This window comes from Balearica regulorum, chromosome 2 (assembly GCF_011004875.1).
Source record: "Balearica regulorum gibbericeps isolate bBalReg1 chromosome 2, bBalReg1.pri, whole genome shotgun sequence".
Taxonomy (NCBI): domain Eukaryota; kingdom Metazoa; phylum Chordata; class Aves; order Gruiformes; family Gruidae; genus Balearica; species Balearica regulorum.
The window spans coordinates 73088901-73102179 of record NC_046185.1 but is presented as its reverse complement, the minus strand read 5'-3'; the positions used below and the strand labels follow the sequence as shown (position 1 = coordinate 73102179).

The window sequence follows — 13279 nt, the reverse complement described above, 5'->3', positions numbered from 1 at the left end:
TCAAGCTTCCGAGAAGGGGCCCAGGCTACCGCAGGCCCGGTGGGGGGAAGCAATGAGGAGGCAGGCTGACTTCCTACGACCTTCGCCCCAGCTGCTACAGCACCGGCCTCACACGCCCGCGGTGGAAACCTTCACAAGCGGCGGCCAAACCGCCGTGACCGCCCCTCCTTCGACACCCCCCTCGCTAACGGCCTCCCTGACACAGCCCGGGGGGAGGGGAGGGGAGGGGAGGGTCGCGCTGCTCCTACTGCGCATGCCCGACTGCAGCGCCGCGGCTCAGCGCCCGCGCTGCCACTGCGCCTGCGCGGGGGCTGCCTCGCGGCTGGCGAGGGGGAGGGGAGCGCTCTCTCCGGTTCCGCCCCGCCGACCTGCTCAGCCCGGGCGCGGAGGGGCTTGGGGGGGGGGTGGGGGGGAAATGGCGAGTCTGATCCCCGCGGCGGCTTCTTCTCCCGCCGGCGCCCCATCCCGTAGCAAGAAGCGCCCGGCGAGCCCGGGTACCGGTAGCGGCCCCGCCAAGAAAAAGAAAGCGACGGCGCCCGGCGGCTCACAGGTAATGGGCGCGGTGCGGCCAGCGCGCATGCGCGGCGACGACTCGCTCTCTCCCCCCCCCCCCGCGCATGCTCACGGGAGGCAAGCGAGGAGCGCGCGTGCGCCTGCAGAAGGCGGTTGGGGCATGCTCGCGAGCGGGGTGGCGTGTGCGGTACCTCAGCCCGCGCGTCGTGTGTCCCTGGGCGGGGACCGACGCCTCGCGCTGTGCCCTCAGCGGCCCCGGGCCCGCCGCTGCCCCCCGCTGCCTCCCGCGGCCCCTCTGCCTCCTCCTTCCTATTCCCGCCCGTGGCCGGGCTGGAAGGTGCCGAGCCCTGGGGAAGGGCTGGCCGCTGGGTGCGTGCCGCTGAGCCGCGGGCTCCGGTGGCCCTCGGGCTGGGGGTTTCTTTCCAGGCGTTTGAACCCCGAGTTTCAGGTCTCTTTCACCCTCCCTGTAGCGTGGAGGTTATGTCACCTCCGTGTATACAACTAGACTGGTAGTATGGTTCTTGTGCTTTCTCTAGTTGGGTGTGTAACTAAGAAGCAAAGCTTAACCGAGATTTGGGTAAAGCTGTGTTTAAAATCACTTAACTGTCAGCGTTGTGTGTGTTGGCACCTGATCAAGCCGTCTTGTACTTGATTTTTTTTCCATGCTTGCCTTTACTACTTTGCTTTGTTACTGACATTATGCCAGTGTCCCATAGGTACACCTGCATGCACAAACCTGTTCATGATGATGATTTTAATTTGAAGTAGTTGATCACAGAGGAGGGACTAGCACTCGAACGAGCACAATTGCAGCTGAAATCTAATTTTGCCATATGGCCTTCTCTCAGTTGAGCTTGGTGGACCTAAAAGTTAAATGTGAAATGAAGATGTAACCTCAAAGCCTGAGTTTTGGGGAACAGGGTCAGGGAGGGAGACGGGCTATTAATGTGAATTTCTCCTAACCTCCTACCCCAGTACCAGTGAGTACTGCAGCCTCTATTTCTGTATTGTGTGACACTGCTGTGCAGGTCCACAGACATATCCCCAGCTGATGACATCTGCCCCTTGATCATGAGGTAGCATCTCATGCTCCAAAACTAAGCCCAAGAAGAGGTTCACAGTCAGTGTGTATATGACTGTATAGGCTTTAGATGCAGTATGTCTTGGATTACTTCTTTTGGAAGGACTTTGGTAGCTAAAGTGATCAAAAAAGGGTTGGAAAAACTGGTTCTCTTTCCCTCCCCCCCCCCCCCCCCCCCAAGATTCTTCTCAGTAATATTTCATGACCTGTAACAGTAGCATAGCTGCAAAGTTATACTGCCAGTTAGATTGTGTATTTTCACATGAGACATCAGATCAGGGGAATGTTTCTACATTTTTCAGCAGATCTTTCCAGACAAAGCCATTGTGCACACGGGAGGGCACAGACGCAAACCCTTCCTTGTTCTGAATGATGCTCTTGTAACACTTGTTTTCACCCTGTGGCATATACATAGTTTCTTTTCCTTTTCTGGTGGGCTTATCTCTAGGAGGAGGAGTATGTACCATAGTGCTTAATGTAGCTAACTGTACTGCAACTGTGAAAAATTACTGCCTGGCACGATCCTGTTTGACAACTTTTTCAAGGTCTGCTAGAGATAACAGTCTAGATTTTCCAGCATGGAGAACGTGTGCATGTATGTGCTTGTGTGTGTATGTGTACTTATATATAATTTAAATGCATATAAAATCTTTTAGATTTAAAAAACTTCCCCAAACCCTTCAGCCTCTATAACTATTTTCTGATGTTCACGCCAAACATAAGCCTGTGGACAGCTTCCAGTATTATGAGACAATCCAGGATTTCTTACTCAAACTGGGTTTTGATAGTGTGTGGTAAAGTTTTTGCAATTCTTCTCACAAGTGATTTCAGTGGAGAAGGGAGTAATTTCTCAACATTAGGTCCAAATTAGCGTACACATTCACTGACTTCAGCAGTGCAGATCAATCTCATAAGGAAAAGAAAAAAAAAATGAGTCTCAGAAAATGTGTAACCTCAAATGGGACAAGAAACAGCTCGTTGATCTTCTAGCAATCACCTTCAGTGTTGCTGACTAGCTCTGCATTGAGCCAGTTCAAACAGAAATGAAATGGAGGCTTTGCATTTTTTTAGTTAGAAACATTGATCATTGGGCACTTTCTTCTGCAGTACCTTATTTAATCTTAATCTCCAGAAGTCCTTATAAAGTTCTTAGTTAATTGCTGAGTAATGTACTTTTTCTGGATAAGGAAACCTGTGACATGATGAAACACTTAGTAATTCTAGTCTGCTGAGCTATTCAGAATATAGCCAGTCAACAAGCACTTAACGCTCTATAAGTGATCCAATCTTTAAGTGGCTCAGCCAATCAGGGACTAGGTCATCCATGAATTTAAAATACTATTTCTGAATATATTATATACTGAGTATCCAATCATTGTGGGATTAATTTTTTTTTATTTTACTGTTTTAACTCCAAAGAAGTAACAGTCACGTGGCAGCCTGATAGGTACACACCCTTAATACACACCACTTTCAGCGCAGGTTTGGAGGTAGCACTTGTTACTCCTCTGACTGTTCACTTTCATAATTAACCCCTTTGATATTTTTTAACAGCCTTTTACAGCCTGTTTTCAGCCTTTCAGAAGCCAAATATATCGTGCCATAGCTCAGCACAAAATGGTTTCTATTTTACCTAAACTGACATTGTGAAACAGAGAAATAGTGAATTATTTCCTTGGTCAACTAGCAAACCATAGGTAAGGGGATCCCTACCGAGAGGTTTGTAACTACTTGCAGGGGTCACCTTAGGACCTGGGGACTCCCTGTTACATTAACTGGCAACTTCTGCTGAGAACCTTGTGCCTGGCCTACATGAAAATACACTTCACATGGTGCCAGCTGTGTGCTTACCCACATCTGTGATTCCATCACTGTGAAATGAAACAAAAAAGGGTTTTTGTAAGTTCCACAAAGTTTGTTTTTCTTTAATGTGCTTTATGTCACAAGTAGCTATGACAGTGCTTGCCCTGAAAGACATGCTGGTCTGCTAAAACATAGATTTCAGAAATGTATTTTTTTTTTTCATATAACAAATTTGCTTAAGTATAGCAATGTAATCAACTGGTTTGATTAACTGTGTGTATCCTACAAGAAGGCACAGCTATCACACGGCGTACAGATTTTTATAAACCCAATTTTGATTACGTTCCTCCAGCATATGAATTGCTACTTTCTCCAAGATGCACTTTAGGAACATTACCAAAAACATTCTTCATCATTTGTATGAGTTACCGACCCAAAGGTATTGAGTCATGTTTGTTTTGGAAGCACATTGCACATAGGGCTTGTCAGTCATGTCAACATATGCTTTTTGGATATAATGCCTGTATTTACCAAATGTAAAATTAAAAACAGGTTTACAGGAAAGCATGATTGCAAATTGATTACCTCACTTTCATTAGCCTTACACAATTATTCCTCCCATGCAGTTGTGCCACTGAAAAATACCTCGGTCTTTGCTAAAGCAGCAGATTTTTAATGCTGAGGATTGTTATGTATTTTAAATGGTAACATTTATGTGTCAAAACCAGTGCTGTTTCATGGTTTACATAGCACTGTTCAGTGAGATGTCCTTGCCCAGTGGTTCCCAATAGCTGCTGCGCTGGTTCAGCTCCATCGCTGGCTCTTGTCCAGACTTGTCTCTAGGGCTCCCGTCTTTTTAATTACTATCACTTAACCTGGGATAGAATCTTTGACACTGATCTTAAAATGCCACCAGTTCCTCTACCTTAATGTTCACACCATTATTTTTATAAATTGTACAGCAACAGGAAGCTTTTAAATGAGTATATTCTACATCAAGATGTAATTGATGAAAGAAAATGCTTGCCCGTGACACCTAGCAAGCTTGAAAGACAGAATTTGAAGTGAGATAAGAGAATGATTTGGGAGGGAAAAAGTGTCTGAATTTGTCAGAGCACAAAGACACAAAATATGTTAAATATTATGGTAAATGCATATTTGCTTATTGTATTTGCGCAAAAACCTCAGACATGCGTGATGAAGCATAGTAAACACCTTTGAGAATTGTATCATGGTTCGTCTTACATTGCACATTGATGTAAACTGCCTTGTAAATGATAGAAATACAGAGAGAATGCTTTTTCCTTCCTTCCTCTCCATCATTGCAGCAGCAGCAGCAGGTCTTGGTACCATAAAATAAAGACTGAACTTCCTCTTCTGCAATGGCATTTAAGAGTTAAATTATTAAATATATTGATATTATCTTTAATTGTGAATATTGCAGCAGTGCTACTGGCAACCTTTTTATGTAACTAGCTCTCATATGTATACTTAACACTTTCGGTATTTCTTGTTCTATGCTTCAAAATAGAAGCTATACAACAATATTAGAACATACAAAAGTCAAAATGGTTTAAAGTTCTCGTCCTCTTAAATAAGCTCCTCTCATGCACAACATGAAAATAAAAGGAGCGACTCTAAGACACACTTCAAACTCTATTTTTATTTTAAATGTAACTGAAGGATGTTTTATATTGTAAACTGAAGATCAGCAGATTAACGTGCTGATGGACAGCTGTATGTTCAACAAGACTTAAATATAAAGTATTAACATGGTTACTGTTACGTATTCAGAATCTGTCCTCTAAAGACAGAGAGCTTACCCTAGTACATAAATAGCATGGGATTGCCTGCAAACCATCAGTAAATTTAATCAATTCTCCTGTTCTGCTATTTTACCAAGCCGATCGCTGTAAGTAGGAAACTATCAAATCAATTTTAAAATAACTTCGTTTTAAAGAGTCCATTTGATCTGGCTGTAATTTCCTGAAAAATGAGGTTAGGGAGAATGAGTTTAAGTACAGAATCGGTGAGTACCACTACAACTACTGAGCTGAGCTGCTGCTCTCGTCATGTTCTGGGACAAGTACCTCCTCTAGTACATCACACTATAATCACTTTCTCAGCTGAAATTAAAAATTACCTACTTACAAATTCAGACCTTGTTTACAGACTTACTCCAATGAGTTTAACACTAAACTTACTCTAATTATTATAACACCATTCCATATAAGACTTTCTGTAACAGAAAAACATGATTTTCCTTTGTAGTTGGAAATTTAATAAACAAATTACAGTTTCTACCAGTCCTCTTGCCCTGAAAGAGACAGCAGGACCCTGATACAGTATGATAGTAGGGAGATGTAAGTACCTACGTATTTGCCAGTTTATTAAAAAGCTATCACGTCATGATGCTCTAGACTACACTTTTTTTTTTTTTTTATTTTAACCATCTCTCAGCCCTTAAGGTTATGACAGTAACTGAAAATATATGAATTTAACCAATGAAGCAGTGCCAATGTGAAGATAGTGCTTGCCTGGAATAGTATCTTTAAAAGATGTAACGTCCTCCCAGGGACTGTTAACTCAAACCTAATTAAATTGATTTAAATGACACTTTAATTGGATAAAGTACAGATATCATGATACGGTGCAGTCGATTGCTAGTTACTGATAAGAACTGCTGAGGTGAGCTCTTCAAGTTCAGCCACTTGCACGCCTATTCACAACCCTACCCAAGAGTCTTGGCTCTCACAAAATTAACTCAGCCAGTTTAAAACAAATTGCCATGTGTTAACAAGAGTTTCAGCAGGTCGTGCTTAAATTGGGGTAGCTATCCCACAGATAAGTAACATACTATGTGGCATCACACTGCATGTCACCAGTCCACAGAGCACCGAAAATCTCCCAAACTTGCTGTTCTCTGTATGAAGCGCTCAGAGGGTCACCGCTTACATCTCCTTTCAAACACATGACCACAAAGATACTTTCTGCAACAAAACAGGCAGTGAACAGCTGAAATATTAAGCATCTCTTCTTCCATGGGGTTTTTGTGCTCTTCCCAAAAAACATCTTATTTTCACGCAGTTCACTAATGAGAGTCAGGATTATCCCAAGGTACCAGTTTTGTCACTTGCATATTTGAAGTCAAATCTGTTACAGAACCAGAATCCCTCCAGTCCCTGATGCGGAAAAATGATAATTAAAAGACAATTAGCAAATTTTGTAGGGAAATCTGGCAAAAGCTATCTGTGTTTTAAGTTTAGCTTTATTAAAAAAAAAAAAAAAGGGAATTGCTTTTATAGAGCAATCTAGATTAAACAGGAAACTGTCAAAACTGAGAGTTAAGAATTGACTTTGGTTGACATTTATCACTTACTGAAGGCTTTAGATATCTGTAATCATAAAAGTATGTGAATTTCCAAACCAGTCTATGCCAGTCTCAGAGAATTACCAGCCCCCCAACCAAATGTGATTAGATTGTAGATTTAGAGTAAACACAGATGTGTTATGTTGTAGAAAGGCAAAAGCATATGTGTATTGACTTTTACTATGGGCGTCAGTATGCTGCTGTCATGGGTTTTTTACCCTTCTCTCCTTATACTAGTAGAGAATTTTAATTTTTCCTTTAGCTAACAGAAAATGGAGAGTCTTACTATGATCACACTTAATTTCAGGATTCATAATAAACATGCAAGAAGCTTAGGAGACATAATAAAGCTTGTTCACTGCTTCTATCATAAGGAAATAAAATAGGACAGGTTATTTTTTGAGAGAAAGAGCAATCTAAAACACTGCATGCATGTACTTTAGCATTACATTTTGTCTGAGAGGTAGTGCTCCTAAAAAGCAATCTCAGAATCCATTTAGTGCATTAAAAGGTTCAGATTAACAAAAAAACCCCACCTTGGAATAACTTAACTGTCTAGATATTGCAGATTCGGAGAGGTGTCAGACTGTTTTTGACATTTTTGTAAAGTGTAATGCTTGTGTTAGGTAATAACTTCAGTTCTTGCTTTAGCAAGGCATTAGTAGTTATATAAATGTATTAATTTTGGATTAGAAAGGCTAATAAAAATATTAATTTGGTAGCCTGGGAGGGTTTTGAACGCATTTTTTAAGCATTCCAAGAAAACAGAATGAAGACATTGGCTGTTTATTTAGACCTACAGAAAGCCATAGAAGCGGTGGCACTCCATGTTGTGAAATACACCTGGCCCTCACAGCAGAATTCGTATCCATGAACAGCACGTCTTGTCTCCCTCCAAAGCACACCTGCGACTTCAAGAGGCACCACTGGGCAATCCGTTAGCCTCTCAGATCAAAAAGGAAAGAGTCCCAGTCTCCACCTGTCTTCTTCACTCTTACCCACCTCCACGAGCCTCAGCCGCGTGCTCCTGCTGCCTGCATCACACCGGTTTTGGTACTCACCGGACCTGCTCAGCCACTGATTGAGAGCAGTCATCAGTCAGATGACTAACTTAACGAACCTTCTCCTTCTCCCAGGACGCTGCCCTCGCGAACTGGAGCGATTCACAGGGAGGCCTAACTGGTGTTGGAGGTAGCACAAGGAAGAAACAGGACCGTGTGGGAAGGAGAGCCACTTTTCCACTACAAGCGAGCTATTTCATGAGCTTAGATACTCTTAACTGCAGGTTTCATTAGTTTACCGTGACAAACTAAACGAAAACTGGAGCAGGCCAAGATCTGATTCATTAGTAGATCCGGTGTCCCTGCCGGTGGGAAGACCTGGCGAGTAACAGCTTCAGCTGCCACACTGCCTGTCTGTTAGTCTCTTAAGTACCTCAGAACTGATAGTACAAATTCCAGCAAGCTCTGTGACATGCCACCAAAATAAACTAGCAGGAAATACTAAGGGCTAGTCCTAATTCTACTTCTCCCTGAAGATTGAGGCAACTCTTTCCACTTGGGATTCAGAAGCATGAACATCTGCCTTTCTGAAGGCAAATATTAAATCATTTCTTTCAAAAGTAGGACAGAAGTCACACTTACGGCACCGATACTTGGCTTTTATATCATGTGTCCCTGCTGTGTCCTCCACTTGAAGTTAGTCCTGCCACTGCCCAAGGGGATTCAAACCCTTTTTCCCCATGCACACCCTAATCACCAGGCTGGAAGCCAGTCTGGTCTGTTGGGAGGGGACCATAGAAATGTTTTCTCCTCTACAGCTGAGGATGGAGGTTCTGTCTGTTCCGAAGAGAACGACTCTGAGGTCTGGTATTGAACACAGTTGTCAGAATGGCCTGCTTATGTATTTTAGGTATTTATTTGTTACATGTTTTGTCTAATGATAATTTTAATGCAAAATACACAGTTGTGCAAACAGCGATCAGAAATCTTTTCCTTCCAAAACTCTAGCCAAAAAGCTACATAGTCACGCCATCTAATAACATGCATTTATGTTGTAATTAGAATGCATCACTGTTAATTCAAGAAACAAATTTGAAATGGATAGAAGGAAACTATTTTGTGAGTAATATGTAATTAAACTGTAACTGAGTCCATCATTCTGGGAGGGGTGAATAGCTGTAGTTACACGGTTTGTAATCATCCCGCCCCAGGATGTAAGTGCTGGCTGACTAAGGAAAAAAAAATTGTCCTTCCTGATTATAAGACCCTGCTGTGGATAAAGGAGCATTTTGGGGAATTCAAAGAAGAATCCTTCTGTAAAGCATTGCAGGCCATTGCCAGGGTTTACCACATGAAGAGAGACCCTCTAGTATTGTATTTGTCCTTTTATCATTTATTAGAGAAAAAATATTTGTTGTATATCATATGCCCTTAATTTTCATTAAACAAAATACCACATTTCCATGTGCTTCCACGCACAACTTGCCTAATATGTGAATTACATAAAATCTGACATAATTTAAAAAGGTACCTCATTTTGCAAACATCCAGCCTAGAGGTGAAACCTTCTACACAGTTTTAAGCAAGTTAGTTCTTTTACTTTTCTGCCCTTACAGCATTGGCATGCTTGTAGCACTACTTACCCCTGTGTTCATAAGGATGCAGTGTGCTTATCACCACATTCTTATTTACTGCTTCCTCAGATTTATGCTTCAGTGAAAGAATGAGAAGAAGGCCAGAGAAGACTGAGATGCCTGTGATAGTTTCTGCATAAATTAGACAAAGTTTACAGGTATGGATAGTGTCATTTAAGTGGTACAGCTTGAAAAATCAAATAAGCTTTCAAGCGTACAGGTCTTTTTTTCAAATCTGAAAATGAATCAGCAACTTCCCAAGCTAAATACAGAACAACTGCTTAGAGTTTGGTTAGGTATGTATCAAGTAGACCATCTGTAAAGAAAAGGTTAGTAGCATCCCAGGAGTACAGGGGATGTTAATCAGGGAAGGGAGAGAGTATTATGAAAATACTCATCATCTAGGGGAAAGGAGGAGGGAGTGAAAACCCTGTAGAAATCTGCTTGAAAGTTATGTGCTGTAAAAATAATTTTTCTATTGAGTCAGTGGTATATTGGTATGCAGTCCGTCCAGAAGCTTGTCTTAATTTTCCAGATAAACAGGTACGTTTGATAAAAGATGACCCCTCTGCCTAGAAACTTTGTTACATTTATGCCCTGAAACCATCAGGACTACAGCAAAATACCACTGAAATGGAACATGCAGAAATTAGGGCACTAATTAATGTGAGTTATATGACTGCTCATGACCAAAAGAGCTTTTTGTTCATAAACCCAGCATTTTCTATTTTATAGGATATTGATTTCTAGCTAGGGAGATGGAGAGTTGCTCAGAGAGCTGTGGAATCTCTGTCCTTGGAAGTGTTCAAGACCTGCTGGGACAAAGCCCTGAGCAGCCTGGTCCAAGGTCAGTGTTGACCCCACTTTGAGCAGGAGGTGGGCGAGTGACCTCCCCAGACCCCTTCCAGCCTCAATGATTCAGTGTTCCGATGTCTCATTTCAGATGTCTGATTCATATGATTAAGATGGGTGCGCCCTCTCCCTAGACGAGCGGTTGTATGCTCCTTCCATGGGCAGGTCGGGGTACCTCAGTTGGGTACTTTTCCCCGTACTGTATTAATGTAATTAAAACTCAGTGACCACATTTAGACAGTATTAATTCTCCCTACACTGTAACAATAGTTATGTTTTAGTAGAAATGCTTTGTCCCTGGGCAAAACAGCACAATGTTCTTCCAGCAAATCAACAAACTGGAATAGGAGAAGGCCATTTTTCCTTGACACATGCACAGTGAGTTCAGGTTCCCCAAACCAAAGTAGTTAGCTGGAAAGTCCTTACTCCTTATGTTGATTATCTTTGTTTACATAGTCTAGAACTAGGAATGCCAGTTTGAGTCTCACATGAACGACCTTAAATTTTCTAAGTCAGAAATGCCATTTTCTCCTTATTTTTTGTTAAAACTATTTGTTGCGGACAGAATTGCCTTTTGTTGCAGCCACAGAATTGCCCTTTGTATACTCCTCCTTTCCATCTGTCCAAAAGGTATTTTTTTAATTTGCTAAATAATTCATTGTGGGAAACTTCTTAAAATATCCCATTAAACCCCTTCACAAAATATTAATACTATGTTTCCCTCTCACCTACGATCGTAGATGTGATACCAAAACTTCACTAATTCTAATCTAGTGGAAAAATTAAGTCTTTTAATGGTTCTGTTCTGAGTCCAGCAAAAAAGGCAGTCAGGATACAAGTTTATATGCAAAACGCTGAACTCTGGTGCTTTTCAGATGTTCTGCAGTTCCTCAACTTCAGTATATAGTATCAGGGTGAAGTGTAAGGCCACAGAACTTTATAGGTGAGTAAACAACCACCTACTTGTACAAATGTTTCTGCAGAAATATTTTGCAAATTTGCCGTGAAATTAGCGTCACTGTGTAACTCTCTCCTCCCTTTTCCTCCTGAGCAGCCCCAGAATAGTCTATAATAGATACTTGCATTACCTTATTTTCATCTAAATTAGAATTTGCTGTATGTTTATTTTGATTCAGTCATCAGGTTTCTTTCAAAATCCAGTTAAATGTAGGTATCCATAGGACAATGCACCTACAATTCTGCTCAGTACAGGAGACCTGGTGTGCTATTCAAAGCAGGAGTGGCTGGTGTTGAGTTTGCTAGATGAAGGAAAGTGGATGTAGTATTCAGGGCACGTACAGCCAGATTTTTTTGGTCCCATAATATGAGACAAGCAATAAGGATGACATTTGTAGTCTGCAGATTTTTAAAAACTAAGGTATAGTTTCTTTTCTTGTCCTCTTTTCAAGACCTTTGGAGCATCTGATAAAATTACTACTCTCTGATACGTTCTGCCTTTGATAACTTTTTGAAGGTTTGTAGAAAGACTATTTTTATTCTCAGTTGCTTTAGAAGTGGAATGTTCTATACGTCACTGTACCTAACATTTGGCTTTCTGACACTGTTTTTGGGTATGACAGTCTTATGTACCTGTACACAAATGGAAAAACCTTCTTCTGAGTAACTTCAGACTGTAGCGCTAAGCCTTTGCAGTACAACTGCTGGTATTTACTAATGCATCATGGCAGCAGTAGGTGCAGTTAGCAGAAACATAAGAGAAACAGAATTTTTATTTACTTAAAGTGACAATTAAGACAGAAGGAAGTGCTAAAATATACAACAAATAGGGAAAATGCAAAAGTAAAGTTTTGTTTTCTGTATCGGTTTACCAGTTAGTCCGTAACATCTGAATGTAACATTTGACTATTCTAATTCAGGTCTATTTTAACTAAGAAAAGTAGATGGAATAGGAGCTCTGGAAGACAGAACACCCTGTCTTTACTCAAAAGTAATTAATTGCCTTTCCTTGAAGAGATGTTGTTTTGTTTTTGTTTGTTACTCGAATGTCGTTTCCTGTCAAAATGGGTAATGTTTTACAGAATAAACTAGAATCAGGAAACTGAGTATTTTTTGCAGAATGGAATTCCTTTCGCATCAGCCATAGGAGCTGACATCTTTTTGCTTTCCTTGTCCCTGGTTCAGTCACATGCAGATGAACGGACTTGGATCCTTCTCCTCCCTTGGCTGAAACCTGTTATTCAACAGAGGGATTTTGCAGTGTTAACAGTGTATAAGCATCTTGCAATCCTCCATTCTTTTCTCCTGAAATACTTTGACCTTAACTGTTTTGTATCAAATGATGTATTTTAAACTTTAAGAAGCGGTTTAGCCAAAGTCCTTGACTGAACTGCATTTTTCTGATAGAGAAAGGAATGTACTTCAGATTTTATGAAAATTCAATTGTGATTTACTCTAGTCTTTTTTCCTACTATGCTTCCATCCATTTTCAATCTTAAGGCCCATCAATTTAGAAGACTTTTTTCCTCTTGGGGAATCAAAATATTCTGTTAGCAGGGTTCAGTTTTACCCTTGGTGAAAGTATGAACTAACATGTCCTTTTTCATTCCATATATACTGAAATTTTTAGCTCCAGAGCTGCTTCAGCATGCCATTCAGCTCATGAATTTGTCCAAGTTACAATTTTCTTAATAAAGAAAACTGTCCAATGTTATAAACAAGGAATAGTCCCAATCCACCAAATGAAATCTAAAAGTGAGAGATCCTTTGCAATTATTTAAGCCGAAGGGAGCTTTGTGGCAAATGCAAATTAAACCAGGCTTTTCTGGGATAGTGTAAAGCTATTCACAGTTGCGCCCCAATTACATTTTATTTGAGGCTTTTCCCCATAGAAAAGAGTACTTTTTTTCCTTGATATTATCTGTAAGTTATAAAACTTTGTCTATCATAGTGCTTGAAAGTTTTTAAATGGAAAAACATGTTTGGCATCTGAAATCTCTTGAGAAGAAATCAGAGCTTTTTATTGAAGCTTGCTAGTCTCTTTCTATGTTTGAAAGTTTAATAATTT

General features: G+C 41.0%; 1 protein-coding gene across 1 annotated transcript in view; it reads left to right on the top strand.

Moving 5' to 3' along the window:
* Positions 1-303: 303 nt before the first annotated feature.
* INO80C (INO80 complex subunit C) overlaps positions 304-13279 on the top strand; it is a 32216-nt gene continuing 19240 nt past the window's right edge. Inside the window, exon 1 of the mRNA XM_075744695.1 lies at positions 304-550. Coding sequence (XP_075600810.1) covers positions 416-550 — 135 coding nt within the window. The 5' untranslated portion in view covers positions 304-415. The remainder of the gene's footprint in view (positions 551-13279) is intronic.